The sequence below is a fragment of the Dipodomys ordii genome, unplaced genomic scaffold (genome assembly GCF_000151885.1).
Source record: "Dipodomys ordii isolate 6190 unplaced genomic scaffold, Dord_2.0 Scaffold33, whole genome shotgun sequence".
Taxonomy (NCBI): Eukaryota; Metazoa; Chordata; class Mammalia; order Rodentia; family Heteromyidae; genus Dipodomys; species Dipodomys ordii.
Genome location: NW_012267249.1, coordinates 3,436,670 through 3,448,669, shown reverse-complemented (window position 1 = coordinate 3,448,669; position 12,000 = coordinate 3,436,670). Strand labels below are relative to the sequence as shown.

The following is a 12,000-nucleotide window of genomic DNA, read 5'->3' as shown; positions in this document are numbered from 1 at the left end:
CCAGGCCCAGAGTTCAAGCCCCACGATCGACAAAAAAATAAGAGCTGACTATATGAACAAGTAACTGAGTTCCACAGTTCAAAGCTAGACCTGTCTAAATGCATTCCCTCTTCCTTAGAGGACAAGGCTCTGCCTTCCCTGGGGCTCTTGATCTCAAGAAGGAAAACAGGCCTGTTGCTATGAGTTAGGCAGGCCTGGAACTTCCAGGAACTGAGAGGGCCTTTCTTGTTTGCCTGGAGTCAAGGTCCCTGCAAATCCTGGGGAATGGACTCTGAGCCAGGCCTGGGCAGGCACGGAAGGGTACTCAGCTCAGCAGCAGTGCCCTGTGCTCTTGTCCCCAGCAAAGCATCTGCACCAGCAAAGGGAGCAGGAGCAGCATGCCTGTCCCAGGGAGCCCCTGCCCTTGCCCCTGCCTTGCCGCACATTTCTTTTCTACTTTCTTTTGCATACAGTAGCCACAGAGGTGGGTCAAGACATCCTGCCATGTCCAGGATGGGAGACCACTGAGGGCCGCTGGCACATACGTGCCTTCAGGAAGCTCTTTCTAGAAAGGACTTGGAATCCACTGCTTAGCCTCAAGGCTCCAGTTTAAGCCCCTTGTTTTTGGTCTTGTTTGCAAACAAGGAGGCCCAGGAGAGATATAACCTTGGCCTTTGACTACACAGTTGAATTACCTCCGGAAGGCACTAGAACGTCTGTTCCATCCAGGCTCTGGGGGTAGGGGGACAGAAGGGGTGGGTGGTGGCATTTCCTGAATGAGGAGAGAATGAGGCAGCCCCAGGCTAATTAGAGGTCCAGGGTGAGCTGTGCCCTTCGCTGAGGCCAGTCAGCCCAGCGGGGGCTCTGACTCGCCCAAGGCCACAGGGACTTGAGTGGGCCTTTCATCTCCCACACAACAGAGAGACATCCTCAGGCTGTAGGCAGAGGGCAGGCAGGGAGTCCAGTGGCAGGGTCTCTTCCACCCACTTCCAAACTTAACAGAGTGCCACAGAGGGAGTGGGGAAGGTAGTAAGGGGCAAGTTCATGAAGTCACCTGGACTAGGAGGGTGCTGGGGATTGCTGGGGAGCTTCAGAACTCCCAGAAGTGCTCCAGCTTGGAGGGAGGAGCACTGGTTCCCACCTCCCTCCCCCCACCCCTTACTGAGAGGCCAGGGCGGGCCAGGCACCCTGGGAGGAGGCGGTGTCCCTGGCTCCCTGCCCAAGGTGCAGCAGGGCCGGGCTGGAGCTGCAGGGGCGGGGCCCTGCCTGGTGTTATAAGAGGCTGCCTGGGCACCGCTGCAATGAGCTCTCTCTGCTCAGCTTAGCAGTAAGTCACTGGCAACAGGCGCTCTCCCAGCTCCATCTAGCCGTCCAGCTGTGCACTCAGCCGCTGCCATGGTCTCCACGCCCACCGCCTGGTACTCCGTGGCTCTGGCTCTGCTCGTGGCCCTGCACGAAGGTGAGCCTGGTCTCACTTGCTGCTGCCTTCCCGGAGGGAGGTGGGTCAGTATAGCAGGGTCTTCAGCATCCCCCCATCCCCCACCCCGGCCCCAGGGATGCAGTGCTCCTCCAAATTAACTGGGGGCATAACACTGGAGCCCATGGCAGCAGCATGGGGTGCTGTGCAGGTGCAGACTGCTGCAGCCTGGAGCAGGGGCTAACCCTTCCCACCGGGCTGCTGGGGCTTCCCCCAGGCTGGCCAGAAGCTCCTGAGCAGCCAGAGTGCCAACTTCCTTGATTGTGCAAGAGGAGGAGCCTGGCAGGTCCCCTATCCCAGGAGGGCTGGCCCCTGACCACCTCTCTGCCTCTCTTCCCCTCCTGTGTGTACAGGAAAGGGCCAGGCTGCTGACAACCCAGAGCCGCCAGAGCTCGCAGCCCAGACCCGTGGCGCCCACCTGCGGTCTCGACGTTGCTCCTGTAGCTCCTGGCTTGACAAGGAATGCGTCTACTTTTGCCACCTGGACATCATCTGGGTGAATACTGCTGGGTGAGTGAGCACCATGGAGACCTAGTGGGGGTACAAGGGTATGAGGAGGGTCCCTGGCATGCTGGGGAGCATCTGCCGCAGTGGGGCTCTCCTTTGGGCCTCCAGATGGGGGCATAGTGCTAATACAAGCAGTAAGCAGTTTCTGTTTCAACTCCAAGTGGAAGCCACCAGAGCCAGGTATATGCAGGGGGGAGGTTCCTGAGAATGCTCATGACTCCCTGCTAGGAGAGTGTTGGCTCCATTTTCCAGACCAGGATATTGAGACTCAGAGAGGTTAGGAGACTTCACAAAGATCACATAGGAAGGTAGTAAGTGGTAGGTTCCAGCCCAGTCTGGATACTCATCCACACTTCTTCCACAAAGAATAGCATCATCAATGACAGCAGACGCATCTTAACTGTGCCAGGCCCTGTGCCCAGCTCTGCAGGGGCAGTACGGTCTCCTGAGCACCCCCAAAGCTCCCCAAGAAGCAGGCACTGCTCTGTCCCTAGATGACAGGCAAGCAACCTGCCTGTGCTCCTGCCTCTCTAACCCCAGTAGGTGCTGGGTGCTGAGCGCTCTGCCTGCGCCGTGCCGCCTCCAGGCCTCTGCATACCTCAGCTTGGAGTTGCTGTGTGTGTTTGTGATTTTTTTTTTATTCCTTCCCTAAATTGCATAAGGCAAGAGAAGCCTGGCACGTAAGTGTGTGGAGCTAATCCGCATCCAAACACTCACTCAGGGCGGGAACCCTGCCAGTCCCTGCGTGCTGTGTCTACCTGGAGTGATTGTAATTCTGCCACACCATCTAAAATTAGCTCTGTCACCCAAGGATGCTGGTATGATCAGCCTCAGGGGCCCTACCTGCTCAGGCCACCTTGGCCAGATAGAGTCTTCAATCTTTCTCTACTCTCTCTCTCTCTCTCTCTCTCTCTCTCTCTCACACACACACACACACACATACACACACACTACATACAAACAAAAATTTTAAGGTAGAGTTTTAGGGCACATTTGTGACTTTCCAGGGTAAGTGGAGGAGGAGATGGGGGCATTGGAGCTGTGAGGGGAGTGCTCAGTTCTGTGAGATGCAGAGGCCTCCCTTCCTCCAGGGCTAGCTCAGAACCTTCTTTGAAAACAGGACCAGCCTTGCCCCCTGGGCTCAGGTTCCCTCTTGGGAGGGGAGAAGGACTGGAAGGGCTCTCAGCTCACAGCTTTGGGTGGGACCACAGATTCCTCTTCCTGAGCAAAGCAGAACCAGAGCCAAGAGGCTAAAAGAGAAGAGGGAGCCTGCCCAGGGCTTCCCGGGCACAAGGGCAGAGCCAGAGTTCAGAGATTGGTCACCTTTCACTGCCATGAAAGATGACATGATTGACTGTCTTAGCGTGTAGTATGGACAGTCCCTGCTGGCCAATGATGAAGGTTTATCTAATCCTCTCTCTCTCTCTCTCTCTCCTTGTCCCACACCACTACCTTGCTGGCTGTCCGCCCACAGACAGACAGCTCCTTACGGCCTGGGAAACCCGCCAAGACGCCGGCGCCGCTCTCTGCCAAGGCGCTGTGAGTGCTCCAGCACCCGCGACCCTGTCTGTGCCACCTTTTGCCATCGAAGTCCTTGGTAGGTGGGCACCCAGCCTGCAGGGGTAGAGGTGCTTGCTAGCCTGAACTTACATGTAGGAGGCAAGCAGAGGAGCTGGCTAGTAGGAGTGAGTCAGGTCCTGGGGTGGAGGGTGGGGGTGGGTGCCCACAGGCACCCCAGGGGTGGCGGTACAGCATCCTTTCCCATGGAGAGCTAGGCACGCATGAGTCCTTCCTTGGGGGCTTTGTCCTGCCTTGGGAGCTTTTGAGAATACTTGTGTCCCCACCCCTGGGCAGGTGGGAGGCACCCCAGGTGCCAATTGAGACAGGAAATAGGACTTGTGTCAGGCCTTCAAGACCCACTGGATTTTGAATCTAACCTGAGACTCAGAGCTTGTCTGGAAGAAAAATAACATCTGGAATTGGGAAGCCATGACACAATCCCAGGGTTGTCAGAGATTTGGGGGGTGGGGAGGAGCAGAGGAGTTGCCACCATGTCTCCCCCCTTTCTTGGCTTTGGTTTTCCCGTTCTGTAAAAGAAGTGGAGAGAGATTTTGTTCCTTTTCTCCTCCCCTTGGAAAAGAAATAACTGGTTTCCTGAATCCAGCCCCCATTATGAGTTCAGGCTGGGGGGGGGGAGGGAACCTGCCTCAGTTTCCCCGGCAGCTGCAGGTGGCCAGGTTCCGGGAAGCCCAGCCATACAGCTGCCTTATTCTAAAGCTAATAACACATTCCCAGTAGCTCAGTTTTCCTTAGTCCCCACCCTGCCTGGGAAAGGAAGGATGCCAGGTGCAGAGAGTGGAAATGGATCTGCTCTGGAGGGCAGGTGGGGTAGGGTGGGGGCTGGGCTGGGCTTGAAGCCAGGTGCCTTCAGGGTGCTGGGCAGCCCCTCATTTGGGTTCTGTTGCTGTTCCATTCCTTCAGGACTGAAGCTGTGTCTGTACCAAGAAGCCAGTCCCTTGCGCAGGTGCCCCAGACTGGCAAGACATGGGCCTCAGCAGGAGAGCTTCTCCAGAGTCTGAGGTGAGGGGGCTGACACTGACTGAGCACTTCCTGCATACCTTGCACATGTCCCTTCTTTTCCATGGGAGACCAGAGAACTGAGGCCCCGAGAGGTAAAGTCACTTGCCCAAAGTTGCAGAGCATCTGTGGAATCTGGCTGAGTCTAGTCTGTTCCGAACCCTTGTGCTCTCTGTTTGCACAAGGCCTGAGTATGGACTTTTTGTAGCAGGCCTAGGGGCTCACGACTGAGAATCAAGTGTTGTTCACATGGTGGACGACTCTGAGGGGCTGACTGCCCAGTCTGCTCCTCCTCATCCCCACACTCATCTCCCACATGGTTTCAGGTGGGGCCCAGGAACACTTGTCCAACCAAACTAATTGGAGAAGAGAAATTCCACATGGGGCCATGCAGCAGAGGGCAGGACAGTGGGCCTGACTAGGACTCCAGCCCTGCCACAGACAAGCTTTGTGACTCCAGACTTGCCATTCCACTCCTCTGTGATTCAGATTCTGATTTTTAAAAAGTGGAAACAGCAGTGTCCATCCCATAGGATGGCCATGAAATCCTACGGGTATTGACGCACATGCTGTGTGTCAGTCAGGGCTTGGCACCCATAGAGCTTTGAGGGTCTTTGACATATCCACTCTTGCTACTGAGGGCTCTTTGGAGCTGAATGGTAGTGTGGCCCATTAGGAATTCCCATTTTTGAGGGGGAGGCAGGGAAAAAGGCAAGAAGGTGTGGTGGGCATATATTTAAGAACTGTCATGCCTAGGTGCTAGTGTGACACCTGTAATCCTCGCTACTTGGGAGGCTGAGATCTGAGGATCCAGGTTTAAGGCCATTCCAGGCAGATAAGTTACCATGAGACTCTAATCTCCAAATAACCCTCAGTAAGCCAGAAGTGGAGCTGTGGTTCAAGTGGCAGAGCAACAGCCTTGGGCACAAAAAGCCAATCATGAGTACAAGGCCCTGCGTTCAAGCCCTAGTACACACACACACACACACACACACACACACACACACACACACCTGACGATGAAAAAAACATCAGAGTGGCTAAGGCTTCACCTGTGCAGAGCACTTTACAGTGTGCTCAGAGCTGCCTGCCTTTGCCCTTTGTGCTCATCCCTCGGTAGTCAAGGCCTGTTTTGCATTTTATGAGGGTCCCAGAGCCCTTGTCTACATTCCCACAGCCAGAGTCTAAGGGCATTCTTCTTGCTAGCAAGCCAGGGCCCTTTTAGCCAGGAATTGGACACTTAGAAATTGCCAGTGTCCTTTCCAGGACCCTGGCTGGGTTCAAAGGTCAACTGGGCCAGATTGTTTGAGATGCAGCACCTTGAGCAGCAGCATGGTGGCATTAGAGAAGGAACAGTTTGGATGAGAGGAAGGTAAATAGCTGGGAAGGGCACAAAAGGGAGATGCAGAAGAGAAAGGGCAGACATGGGCAATACCTGGGTCATCCTTGGCTGTATCATCCATCGTTCTTTCAGAGTGGGAGCTTTGTAAGCCTCCATGGGCAGAGAAGCTTCCAGGCCTCGTATGGCCTTGACTTTGCTGGGTAGACCCTATTCACAGGCTGTGGCCCACCTTCTATTCCAAAGTGTCCACAAGCCAGGACCCAAACAAGAGCTCTAATCTCTGTCTCTCATCTTGGGTAGTGTCAATCTCCTGAAATGCTAAGTCAATCCTTCTCAATTTCCAGGGACATTTCTGCCTCCAAGGTCCACTTGGCCCAGCAACAGCAGCAGATGATGACAAAACCCAGGCCTGCACACTCCAGGTGGAGGAAGAGATAGCGCCATGCGCCAGAGGAAGGTTGAGAAGGAAGCCCATATAGAGATCGGGCAGCTCAAGGGAGATGCTCTGACTGTCTCCTGGGCCAGGGTCTGGGTGTTGGCCTGTTGGACCCAACTGTTGGGGTTAGTGCAAGCTCTGGTCACCCCACTCTGGTGAGGAAGTCTATCCTGGCTGTTTTGCACCCTCATACCATCAGGAAACCCCTCAGCCTCTGCAAGGTAGAGCAGCCTCCCAGCGCTGGCTGCCAGCCACGGCCCTGCTTGAAGGAGCTGCGTGGGGTGGACATGAACCTGGAGGCCATGTCCTGTCTGTTTGGCCACAATCCAAGAGCATCTGTGCACCAGGGCACAGACATGCCTAAGCAGACCTAGAGGCTGGACAGGTCCCCCCAGGGCTGAATTCCTGGCTGGCTCCTATTGTCCTCTCCAACTTCCCATCCCTGAGAGTCTTTGTGCCCTTATTCCCTGGGGACACTGCTGGTGAGAAGACCCTGTTGGGCTTCACCTATCTGTATATAACTTATTTGTTCTGAGAACTTTGAGAATCTCAATTATTTATTTTAATGTATTTTTTAACAATTTCAATTGTTTACCTGCAAACTTCTGTTTATAATAAATGATGACATGATGTTCTGGGGTTTTTTTTTTTTTGGTTTTAGATGAGCAGCGGTGATAAGTCTCTCTTAGGAATGGGAGGGAAGGGCCCAAGGTGGTTGGCTAGAACCTCAGTTTCCGCTGCCTCTCCTGCTAGCCATTTCAGGTTGCTAACCTACTTTCTCTGGGCTTTTGCCTCTTGTGCACTGAAGCAGCGATCTGCAGTTGTGAAAATGGGATTCTGGGATCTAGGTTGCCACCAATAGCCCAGAAACCAACGGGCAGCAGGCCTTGCCCCAGAGTGCATTTAGGAGAAGCCAAAACTTTGAGGGTTCAGAGGCCTATTTCTGCCCCAGTTGCCCCATCCTGTCCTGCCAGGAGCTGACTACAAGGCCCAGAGCAAAGGAGTTTGGCACTTCTCTAACAGAAGAAGGCTGGGACTCTAGCTCAAGCTCCAAGCCTGCTGGAGCCCATGCAGCCCTTTGGGCCAGGGACAGCCCAGGTCATTTCTGCTGGTAGCTACCTGGATCCACTGTCCCCATTTCCACCAAATCTCCCTTTGGACAGGTGGAGTCCTTTCCCCACACCTGGGCTAGGCTGGGTGCGGCAGGCTGTGACCTGAGCCAGCTCGCAGGAAATATGTATAGACTAAGCAATAATCATTTACATAGTGCTCTAACCCTTGCCCACAAAACCAACCCTGGCTGCTTCATGGAAGAATAACATGTTGACATCTATTGAGCTCACGTTGTATACTGGCATACACCAGGCTTCATCCAGATTAACTCATTTGGTCATCACACAACACTGGGATGCAGGTATATATGAGGACAGTGGTGCACAGAGGAGGCAAGTGACAATTTGGGGGTAACGGTAGTATGAAGGGATGGCATCAGGGTGAGAACTCCAACCTGCTAGCTGCAGCATTGGTGTACATGTGATTGAATCCATGGATCGCCACTCATGCATGACTTTGAACAAAGCTCTTTCTGAGCCTCAGTTTTTTCACCCAGAAAATGGGAAGTCGTGGGCTCCAAATCCAAGTGCTGATGCAAGCATGAGACAGGTGAGCTCTGGTGCCAGGCTGAGCCTGGAGCCTGAGAAGAAGCAGAGTTTGCTTGTCAGGCTGCCAAAGGTGATTACATAATGCACAGGATGGGGACAGAGCCAAAGGAAGACCAGTATGAGGGAGAGATTGGAGCTGGCTAGGGCACAGGTGGTCAGAGAAAGGATCCTGCATGAAGGTGGAGCTCATGTTGTCTCAAAACATGAGCCAGACTCTAATAAGTTAGAGGAAAACAGGGAGAGGGTCCAGACAAGGGGAGATGGGGGGGGTCTTCACCAGGGCCTCTTTGGGCTGGAGCAGGCAAGAGAGAATGGAAGACCAAGTTGGAGAGGCCTTGAAGGCCAAGCTGAGAAGTTAGACTTCCTCTTATGAGCCAGCAAATATCAGGTCTGGGCCCTGAAACTACAGCCTTTTCAGGTGAGTCACTCCCACTTTGCAGGGTCCACAGGGTTCTGGCCAGCCTGGTCATTTGTTGCCCAGCCCAGCATCCTCTCCTGCTGAGACTTCACCTGGTTCTGACCCAGCATCATAGCCACCCATTGAAAATGGCCCTGCCCCTTTGGATACACCAAGCATGCAGCCACAGGGCTGCATAAGGGGGGGATCTTGGCAGAGGCTGAAGGTCCTGGCAGTGGAATTCTGGAGAAAGCAGATGCTCACTGCCCTTGCACAGGGCCATGATCAGGGTCAGAGGTCAGTAGCCCAAATGACTGAGCAGTAGTTTGAGGGAGAAAAGGAGATAGATTTGGGTAACAGTGGCTCAGGAGCTCTCAGATTCTTAGCCTTTGGGCCTTGGACTTCTGGCGTCCCCATCTTGGCCCACATCCAGTCCCTCTTCTCTCCAAGGGACAAATAGTGTGCAGGGCCAGGGAGTGAGGGGTCAGACTGCCCAAAGTCTGTGGGTGCTGCTAGACTCTGGGCAGTTGGGTCTGGGTGGTAGGTGGGGAATGACAGAAAGCAGAGAATGTATGAGGAGCCACTATCTGGTTGACCTCTGGGAAGAACTGGATCTACATTTGAGAAAATTTACATTTTTGTAGAATGAAAACTTCTATTTTTCCCAGTAAACAGTAAGATTTTTCCAAGGTTTTCTGAATCAAATACATGTTACCTTGGCTGGAACTCTAGAGGCAGAGATAGACCAGAAGGGGGCACAGGATGACCCAGATTTATTCTGGTTACAGACACAGGAGAGCTGAGGTGGGGAACCGATAGAGCTGTACCTTAGTTCTGCACCTGGTGCCAGCCAGGCCAGGGAGGCTACAGGCTGGGTCTTAGTTTGACTCCACCCGCCCACCATCCTGCTACAAATTCAAAATCTCTCTCCTTTTCACCCTCTTTTTTTTCTCTCTCTCTTCAAAGAAAGTCCAGGGTAGGTTCAGATAAGTCATTTGCCTATCATCAGGGCAGTAAATTCCTGGAATATGGCCATCCATTCATCCAATAGTGATGATAATCTGAGCTATACAGACAGAAGCTACCCCTGCCTGAAAGGCCAAGCCTCAGCATTAGGGAAAATAGAGACTCCTGTTTATCAAGGGCTTACCAGTGCTTTGCACATACTAACTGTGATTCCTCGTAACTATCTTAGGCAGCCAGTTCCAGCATTTGTATTCCCATGTCACAGATGAGGCGTACATTGGGTATGGTAGTATGCACCTGTAGTGCCAGCTTCTTGGGAAACTGAAGCGGGAAGATCATTGGAACTCCAGAATTCAGAACCAGCCCAGGCAACATACAAAGACTTTTGATCAAGATGGATTATATTCATATACTGTTTTGTCAAATGGCAGTTCCTTTGTACAACCACTTAAAAGTTGAGCAGGGCACTGGTGGCTCATACCTGTAATCATAGCAACTCAGAAGGCTGAGCTCTGAGGATCATGGTTTAAACACCAAAAAAAAAGCTGGAGGTAGGCTATAGCTCAAGTGGTAGAATGCTAGCCTTGAGCAAAACAATCTCAGGGACATTGCCCAGACTTGAGCTCAAGCCCCAGGACTGGCACCAAAAAACAAAATTGTGATAGGTAACTGAGACACAGAGTGGTTCTATAACTTGTCCAGTCACACAGCCATGCTGTGGCTAAGGTAGAATTGAAACCCCAGGCTCTTAGCTTCTATATTCTCCCATCCCTCTGATAAGGAACAAGCACTGAGAGGAAACCCTTGAGGGAGGGGAACCCAAGGTGGCTTCCTGGAAGAGGTGACATGTAGGCCAGGATCCACAGGATGGTAGAGATGAGGGTTCCAAGCACAGGAACCTTCTCCTCTTCAGAAGAAGGGAGCTACCCTCAGCCACAATCTCAGGAATCAAAGAAGGAGGGCTGTGGGGAAGGCTGGTGTGCCTTCCTGAGCACATATTGAGACTTGGATTCCTGATATGGGGTGGTACCGGAGGTGAGGTACACCGCCAGCAACTGTCACTTCCCACACTTCCCAGGAGAAGATGACGGACAATGGGAAGGGACAAGGGATGCTGAGAAATGTGCGATTGAAGGACAGGGCATTACAGGGGGGAGGAGGGATGGGCAAGCGTGTCAGAACATGGCAGGGTCCAGGGAGCAGCAGCCTGCCTGGGCGGCAGGGGCCAGGCTGGGGATAGCATCCAATGCCAGGAATTTGATGTTGAGTGATGAGGGGCTGGCAAAGATGGCTAAGCAAGGGAGCACCAGGACAGGAGTGGGCCTTGAGCTGCTGGCTTATCATTGGCCCTTCCTTGGCCAGGGCTTCCAGCTCACAGAGGCCTCCCAGCCCCTCTCTGGGGTAAGCACAGTGCAGGCCTTGCCTTGGCCTGCCAGGGATCCCAGCCAAGAGCCCTCGGCAGCTCAGAAGGGGGCTATGTGCAGGCCCGCCAGCAGCCCTGCAAGAGGAATGCAGCCTAATTAATTCTCGCAGCAATCAGGGCCTCGCCTTGTGGGAGCAGCTGCCAGGACAGGCCTGCCAGGACGCCCTCAGCCCAGCCTGTCGATCACTCACTGATGAAGCCAGGGGGACTGCAGGCTGGGAGCTTAGAGATGGGGACTCAGGGACTAGTCCCTTGCCTCCGGGCACACACACATGGCCTTAGCTCCTTCACAGCTAATAAAACAATGAGAGTGACAGCAATAGCAACAGGTCTTGAGGCCCTGCTGGCACCCAGAGTACCATTTCTCATCTAATTGTTCTGAGGACAAGGGAGGAGAGTCCTGTCACCTCCTTCTCTGAGGAGGAAGAGAGCAAGGTAGAGAGAGGCATACTTCCCAACTCACTGTCAAAAGCAGAGAAGCTGGGACTGAACCCAGGCAATCTCAGCCCTAACAGCCTCTTCATAATAACCACTCTGCTGGGCTGGTCAGCAAGGGAAACTGAGGCCTTAGACGTGTTTCTCATGGATAATTGGTTAAACAGGAAGGATTGCCAGGGGCAGGCCATGTGCCCTGGCCTCAGCTTGTATGGCCTCCTCTGAAGAGCTTCCCCTGCATACGCACCAGATTACTTTGCCCCTGGTCAGCACCATCTCCTGAGGGATATGTGGCTCACTACATCCGGGGAAGTTGGGCTATGGAACACGACCCTGTCTTATAAGTACCGCGCGCTAACCGATTGCACCACTGGAGCTCCGAACACGATCCTGTCTATGGGTGCCAGCTTCCTGTTGCTGTAACAAAGTACCCAAGCTAACCTCCTTTACCGAGGCTCACGGTTTCAGAGGGTTCAGTCCCTGATGGGTTGGCACCATTGTTTTAGGACCTGTGGTGAGGCATAACACCACAGTGGGACAGAGAAAGATGCTTACCTCATGGTGGCAGGAAGCAAAAAAGAAAAGCTCCTTCAAGTTCATGTCCCCAGTGACCTAACTTCCAACTGCTACATCCCATCTCCGGAAGCTTCTACCTCCTCCCAATAGTGCCACAGACTGAGGACCAAAGTCAACATACGGGCCTTTGGGTTCATCGGAATCACAGCACTGTCTCTCTGGAGTCTCCACCCATTTGGTCCCAGCTCTGCCACTTAAGCCTGTTCCAGAAACACAATTGCAGC

The 12,000-nt window shown here is 53.4% G+C and overlaps 1 protein-coding gene across 2 annotated transcripts; it reads left to right on the top strand.

Annotated features, from left to right (window-relative positions):
* The first annotated feature begins 1,374 nt into the window (after positions 1–1,374).
* On the top strand, positions 1,375–6,320 carry Edn2 (endothelin 2). Of its 2 annotated transcripts, XM_013016873.1 has the most exons (5): positions 1,375–1,438; positions 1,810–1,966; positions 3,438–3,560; positions 4,445–4,543; positions 6,227–6,320. In XM_013016873.1, the coding sequence occupies exons 1-5, from the start codon at positions 1,375–1,377 to the stop codon at positions 6,318–6,320; spliced, it is 537 nt and encodes a 178-aa protein (XP_012872327.1). The 2 variants fall into 2 exon arrangements, with proteins under 2 accessions (XP_012872327.1, XP_012872328.1); XM_013016874.1 differs by lacking the exon at positions 4,445–4,543.
* The last annotated feature ends 5,680 nt before the right edge of the window (positions 6,321–12,000 follow it).